The sequence below is a fragment of the Solanum pennellii genome, chromosome 6, assembly GCF_001406875.1.
Source record: "Solanum pennellii chromosome 6, SPENNV200".
NCBI classification, from domain to species: Eukaryota; Viridiplantae; Streptophyta; class Magnoliopsida; order Solanales; family Solanaceae; genus Solanum; species Solanum pennellii.
The window spans coordinates 5,162,438-5,169,907 of NC_028642.1; the positions used below are offsets into that span (position 1 = coordinate 5,162,438).

At 37.7% G+C, this 7,470-nt stretch overlaps 1 protein-coding gene and 1 pseudogene across 1 annotated transcript; both read left to right on the plus strand.

Moving 5' to 3' along the window:
- The first annotated feature begins 5,154 nt into the window (after positions 1 to 5,154).
- On the plus strand, positions 5,155 to 6,012 carry LOC107021993. The gene is made up of 2 exons (XM_027917545.1): positions 5,155 to 5,665; positions 5,850 to 6,012. Exons 1-2 carry the CDS (start codon positions 5,155 to 5,157, stop codon positions 5,969 to 5,971), a joined length of 633 nt encoding a protein of 210 aa, XP_027773346.1. The 3' UTR covers positions 5,972 to 6,012.
- Positions 6,013 to 6,121: 109 nt separating this feature from the next.
- Positions 6,122 to 6,890, plus strand: LOC107023018 (annotated as a pseudogene).
- The last annotated feature ends 580 nt before the right edge of the window (positions 6,891 to 7,470 follow it).

The following is a 7,470-nucleotide window of genomic DNA, read 5'->3' on the forward strand; positions in this document are numbered from 1 at the left end:
GTACTGAGTAGGTATCATCGGCCAACTCAAAATAGAAAGCAATATATATATGGAATAATAATGTAAACTCAACCACAATGCTTAACAGGTGACAATCAACAAGTACAAAAACCATTGGAAACAACACCAAACACACCTATGAGGACTCAAGCCTCCACACCATACTCATATGGGAACTAGATTCTTTGAGTTCGAGTATATTAAGTTAATTCAAGATTACTTCTCTTTATTCTTATCGTGTCGGAACGTGACACTCCGATCCCCTAATGCTACGTGTCGGAACGTGACACTCCGATCCATTATTCCTACGTGTCGGAATGTGACATTCTGATCCATTATTCCTACGTGTCGGAACGTGACACTCTGATCCATTATTTCTACGTGTCGGAACGTGACACTCCGATCCATTATTCCTACGTGTCGGAACGTGACACTCCGATCCGCTAATGCTACGTGTCGGAACGTGACACTCCGATCCATTATTCCTACGTGTCGGAATGTGACATTCTGATCCATTATTCCTACGTGTCGGAACGTGACACTCCGATCCGCTAATGCTACGTGTCGGAACGTGACACTCCGATCCATTATTCCTACGTGTCGGAATGTGACATTCTGATCCATTATTCCTACGTGTCGGAACGTGACACTCCGATCCGCTAATGCTACGTGTCGGAACGTGACACTCCGATCCATTATTCCTACGTGTCGGAATGTGACATTCTGATCCATTATTCCTACGTGTCGGAACGTGACACTCCGATCCGCTAATGCTACGTGTCGGAACGTGACACTCCGATCCATTATTCCTACGTGTCGGAATGTGACATTCTGATCCATTATTCCTACGTGTCGGAACGTGACACTCCGATCCGCTAATGCTACGTGTCGGAACGTGACACTCCGATCCATTATTCCTACGTGTCGGAATGTGACATTCTGATCCATTATTCCTACGTGTCGGAACGTGACACTCCGATCCGCTAATGCTACGTGTCGGAACGTGACACTCCGATCCATTATTCCTACGTGTCGGAATGTGACATTCTGATCCATTATTCCTACGTGTCGGAACGTGACACTCCGATCCGCTAATGCTACGTGTCGGAACGTGACACTCCGATCCATTATTCCTACGTGTCGGAATGTGACATTCTGATCCATTATTCCTACGTGTCGGAACGTGACACTCCGATCCGCTAATGCTACGTGTCGGAACGTGACACTCCGATCCATTATTCCTACGTGTCGGAATGTGACATTCTGATCCATTATTCCTACGTGTCGGAACGTGACACTCCGATCCGCTAATGCTACGTGTCGGAACGTGACACTCCGATCCATTATTCCTACGTGTCGGAATGTGACATTCTGATCCATTATTCCTACGTGTCGGAACGTGACACTCCGATCCGCTAATGCTACGTGTCGGAACGTGACACTCCGATCCATTATTCCTACGTGTCGGAATGTGACATTCTGATCCATTATTCCTACGTGTCGGAACGTGACACTCCGATCCGCTAATGCTACGTGTCGGAACGTGACACTCCGATCCATTATTCCTACGTGTCGGAATGTGACATTCTGATCCATTATTCCTACGTGTCGGAACGTGACACTCCGATCCGCTAATGCTACGTGTCGGAACGTGACACTCCGATCCATTATTCCTACGTGTCGGAATGTGACATTCTGATCCATTATTCCTACGTGTCGGAACGTGACACTCCGATCCGCTAATGCTACGTGTCGGAACGTGACACTCCGATCCATTATTCCTACGTGTCGGAATGTGACATTCTGATCCATTATTCCTACGTGTCGGAACGTGACACTCCGATCCGCTAATGCTACGTGTCGGAACGTGACACTCCGATCCATTATTCCTACGTGTCGGAATGTGACATTCTGATCCATTATTCCTACGTGTCGGAACGTGACACTCCGATCCGCTAATGCTACGTGTCGGAACGTGACACTCCGATCCATTATTCCTACGTGTCGGAATGTGACATTCTGATCCATTATTCCTACGTGTCGGAACGTGACACTCCGATCCGCTAATGCTACGTGTCGGAACGTGACACTCCGATCCATTATTCCTACGTGTCGGAATGTGACATTCTGATCCATTATTCCTACGTGTCGGAACGTGACACTCCGATCCGCTAATGCTACGTGTCGGAACGTGACACTCCGATCCATTATTCCTACGTGTCGGAATGTGACATTCTGATCCATTATTCCTACGTGTCGGAACGTGACACTCCGATCCGCTAATGCTACGTGTCGGAACGTGACACTCCGATCCATTATTCCTACGTGTCGGAATGTGACATTCTGATCCATTATTCCTACGTGTCGGAACGTGACACTCCGATCCGCTAATGCTACGTGTCGGAACGTGACACTCCGATCCATTATTCCTACGTGTCGGAATGTGACATTCTGATCCATTATTCCTACGTGTCGGAACGTGACACTCCGATCCGCTAATGCTACGTGTCGGAACGTGACACTCCGATCCATCTATCTCATTATTTCAGTTCATCAACTTTTCTTTATGTCAAGCATCATCTTAATAGAGAGGATTTAAGATTGAAGATTCAACAATTTCATCATTCTAATCACCACAATTATACGATCACAACATACAAACACACAATCAAGTATATAGAAGACTTTACAATACCACTCAATACGTATCAATCGCTATTAAGAGTTTAATATCACATAGCATAAACCATAACCTACCTCCACCAAAGAATCGTGATCAAGCAAGCTATCTCCCCAATGCCTTTTTGCTTTCCTCTTCGTTCTTCCTTTCTCGCTCGTTCTCCCTCGCTGTCTTTTTCTTTTTCTTCTCTAGATTCTTTTCTTTTACCCTAATTATCATATAATTCATTATGATAAAAGTAACCCATTATTTATTTCAAGGTTATCTCCTTTAACCCTCCAAGTAAATAAATTATTAAACTTACCCCACTAATTTCATAAAGTTTGTCCTGAATAGTCCAAAACACCCCTTTAAAACTTTTAACAGAATTCCGACCCAGTTGGGGTTACGCAACCTGTGACGGTCCGTCGTGTCTATGACGGTCCGTCCTGCAGGTCCGTCACAAAGTTCAGAGAGTTAAATTCTGTAAAGAAGTTTGTGACGGTCCGTCGTACTTACGACGGTCCGTCCTGCAGTTCCATCGCGAAGTTCAGAGAGTCGATCTCAGTACCCAGATTTTCAGAGTTTAAGTGCTTTGGAACGAAGCCCCTCGACGGTCCGTCGTGCCTATGACGGTTCGTCCTACTTCTCGTCGAGGGTAATGAGAAAAGTAGCAGAAGAAAATTTACAAGTATGGGACGACGGAATCCATCACGGGCCGTCGTGACCATGACGGTCCGTCGCGTGGTCCGTCGACCCAGCAGTTTTTATCAAAATAATCTTACTGCTCGAATCGACTAAACAGGTCGTTACAAGCAAACAATACAAAATTGTGTTCCGTAGCAAACTTTTAGTTTTCTACGGGTCTTCTTTTCTGTATAACTGATCCATTCATACATTTCCATTTTAAAAAGAAAAAAGAAAACGCGGTAGATAAATAAGAAAAATATCCCACAATTCACGCGAAATCAACTTCAGTTTTAGTCTACCTTCTTCTCCTTCGATCGAAGTAGCTCCATTGTAGGCAATTCAAAAAATTGATCAAGCTATTGAAGGTTTTACGCAATCAAGCAAGATAAATTTATTTTTAGAGATACAAATAAAAGGTAATTCTGATTGTTTTTTTTATTTTGTCGACAATGGTGTTTAAAATTCAAAATTTTATTTTTTAATTTCATCAAATCAGTTGAATGTATATTGAGATGTGAATATTTGTCCGTAATTGATTTGATTAGTTAATTTGAATTATAAAAAATTGTGAAAAAATTGTTGTTAATTTGAAATTAATTATTTGAGATTTGCTCCAATCGTAGAATTATTTGAATTTGAAACTGTATATGAGATCTGATTTGAATTATGCAACTATTATGTTTTCGTTTTATACATTACATCTTAATTTTGTTTTTCGAATTTTCATAATATGTATACGTGGTTAACTGTATTAGATTGTTGTTTGTATGTTCGAATCTATCATATATAGTGTTATTTGGTAAATTGTATAATTGAATGGAACTGTTGTCTATTAAATACGAATTTGTCCATTATATTCATGTCCTTTTTTATTGTTGCTATTGAATTGTATACTTCTATAAAGCTATAATTTTGTGTATATAGAGATTTTTTTTTGTATAATTTGAAAATGTGTATAAGCTTAAAACAGAAGTTTATATAATATGTATAAGTACATATTCTATTTGTTGCTGCATTTCTTTAGCTTATAAATGTATATGTATATAATTTGATTTTGTATACAAAAATTCTGAAAATGGCTTCACTGCTATATTGGTTATGCATTCTGGTAGATGGGATAATGACAATTGTTACGTTGATTATACAATTGAAAGGGTGATTTTTAAAGAAAGTTCATCGTATAATGAGTTGTATAATGTCATTGCAATGCAACTAGGGATTGATACGAATGTGAATAAACTCAAAATTGAGTATAAGATTGAAGAAGGCAAGACACCCATGTTGATTCACAACGACATGGGTGTTAGAGTTTATATTATGCTTAAAAAGTCTGAAAATGAGTTCAACAAGTATCCAATGTGTATTAGCAAACTGCCTAGTATAATTGGTACCAATGAACTGTGTGGAAGTTCAAATCAAGATAGTGATACGATAACATCTATTAGCATCAATGAAAATGATGAATTTGATAATAGGCAGCTGCCTATTGGTGAGTTGGTAGAGCCGCTTCATATTTTGGGGTCAGGGAGTTGCGATGGAGTTATTTCAGATCCTTGTAATAAGTTCGTGGAGGTAGACCAAGCGTATAAGACCAAAGACATATTGAAATCTGTGATGGAAAAATATGCAATTGAAAAAAGATTTCAATATAGAATAGTGAGGTCAAACGCAATCAGGTACCTGCTTTATACATACAAATATGTCACTGTATAAGTTGTCTTAATTATTTGTATATTGATGTGTTGTGCTGTTTTTGCTAATGTAGTTATACACTGGAGTGTATTTCTGATGAATGTCAATGGTTAATGAAAGCATTTAATGTCAACAAGTCTGGTATGTTTAGAATAAGAGCATTTAATATAGACCATACTTGTCCTTTGAAGGATAAAGTGTATTCACAAAAACATGCCACAAGCATGCTGATTGGAGGGATCGTTAAACCCAAACTTGTTGATCACAAGAGAAAATATACACCTTCTGATATTCGCAGTGATTTAAAGATTTTTTTGGGAGTTGATGTAAATTACTCGTTGGCTTGGAGGGCTAGAGAAAAGGCTCTAGTTTCATTGAGGGGGACTGTAGCTGCATCTTACAGCAAGTTTTCAACATATTTGTATATGATGAATATTACATATCCAGGCTTGCATATATGTCTAAAGAAAATAGATAAAAATGAGTTCTTGTATATTTTTGTTGCATTGAATAGTTTTATACAAGGCTTTGAACATTGCAGGCCTGTAATTGTTGTGGATGGAAGTCACCTAAGAGGACCGTATAATGGAACATTTGTTGCTGCAAGTACAACGGACGGAGCAGGTATGATTCATTTATTTTTTATTGTTCAATTTTTATCAAAATATTAATGTGTGTGTAAATTAAAATGCAGGACACATTCTTCCACTGGCATATGGTATTATTGATTCGGAAAATGATGCAGCTTGGTTTTGGTTTTTTCTACAACTAAAGGAGGCTTATGGTGAAATGATTAATATGTGTGTAGTGTCAGATAGAAATGAAAGTATCATAAAGACAGTGACTCAAGTGTATAGAAATGTGCCACATTATGCTTGTATGTGGCACTGGTGGGGTAATGTAGAGAAGAAATTTAGGAAGACATCCTAGGAGCTAAGTCCTGTGTATTATACAATGGCAAAGACTTGCAACAAAGTTGAGTTTGACAGGCTGATGGATACTGTAAAAAAAGTTGATGTAGATGTTAATGAGTATTTGGAGCTAGCTGGATATGATAAGTAGTCAAGGTGTCCTGCAGAAACTCATCGGGGATGGGCTATGACGTCTAACATTGCAGAGAGTATAAATGTTGCATTAGTATCTTCAAGGAAATTACCAATATTCAATTTTCTGGAAGAGGTCAGACTGATGTTTGGGAGATGGAATCAATGACAACAAACACGAGGGAGTCTGCACATTTACTCCGTTGATTGGAAAAGCTCAAAATTTACTAATAGAATATAAAGCAATGAGCACACGAGTGGGGGTATATTTTATGTATATATATTATTAATTAATGAGTTATGCACACGGATAGAAATTGTATAGACTTATACATATACATGAATCTATTTGTGCGAAACAGGTTGTGCCGTCAACTGAATACATATACAATGTGACTGATGATGGTAGGAGTTTTATGGTCTGTTTAAAGAATAAAACATGCAGCTGTGGGAAGTTTCAATATGAAGAAATTCCTTGTGAACATGCTTGGGTTGTACTGCAGCGCAAAAGTCTAGTAGCCGATGGACATTGCTCAGATTTGTATAAACCAAAGACGATTTTGAAGATTTATGAGATACCAATCTATCCATTGCCTTCCTCTTCAGAATGGGTCATACCTGAAGCCTTAATGTATGATGAAGTCCGACCTCCAAAATTCAAAAGACCTCCCAAAAGGCCTAAAAATAAACTCCGTTCAAAAACTAAACGTGAATTGCTTGGACTAAAAGGAAAGCATACATGTAGTACATGTGGATTTGCAGGTCACAATAGGCGTTCATGTAGAAATAGACCTCAAGAAGTTTAATAAGTTTTTACGATTCTATTAAACTGTAAAATTTGATTTGATATACCATTGAATTTTATTCTGAAGTAGTTTTATGTTTAAACTGTATGAGTTAGTATTTTCAATATGGAATAAAGTTGTTATGTCTTATTAATTGTGCTAATCATTTTTCTTTATTTTGTCTTCATGCTATTATCAGGAATTAAATTTGTGTCTATATTGTACATCATATACAGAAATACTTTACGTATAAGTTCAATTGAACAATTATATACAATTGTAAAAAAATTTACAATTCATAAGCTTAAAAAACACATAGTTGTATAATTTGTTGTCTAAGCTGAATGTATATTTATACGTTATAAAATTTGTATAATTTTAAAGATATTTAACTGTATACTTATATAGTTAATAATGAATTAACAATTGTATAACTGTCGATATTTATACAGTTAATGTATAAATATATGTTGTTGTTTAAGTTGAATATATATGTATACTTTATGAACTATTTTGTACGCCTTGAAATGTATGTGTGTGTGTGTATATATATATATATATATATATATATATATATATATATATATATATATATATATAT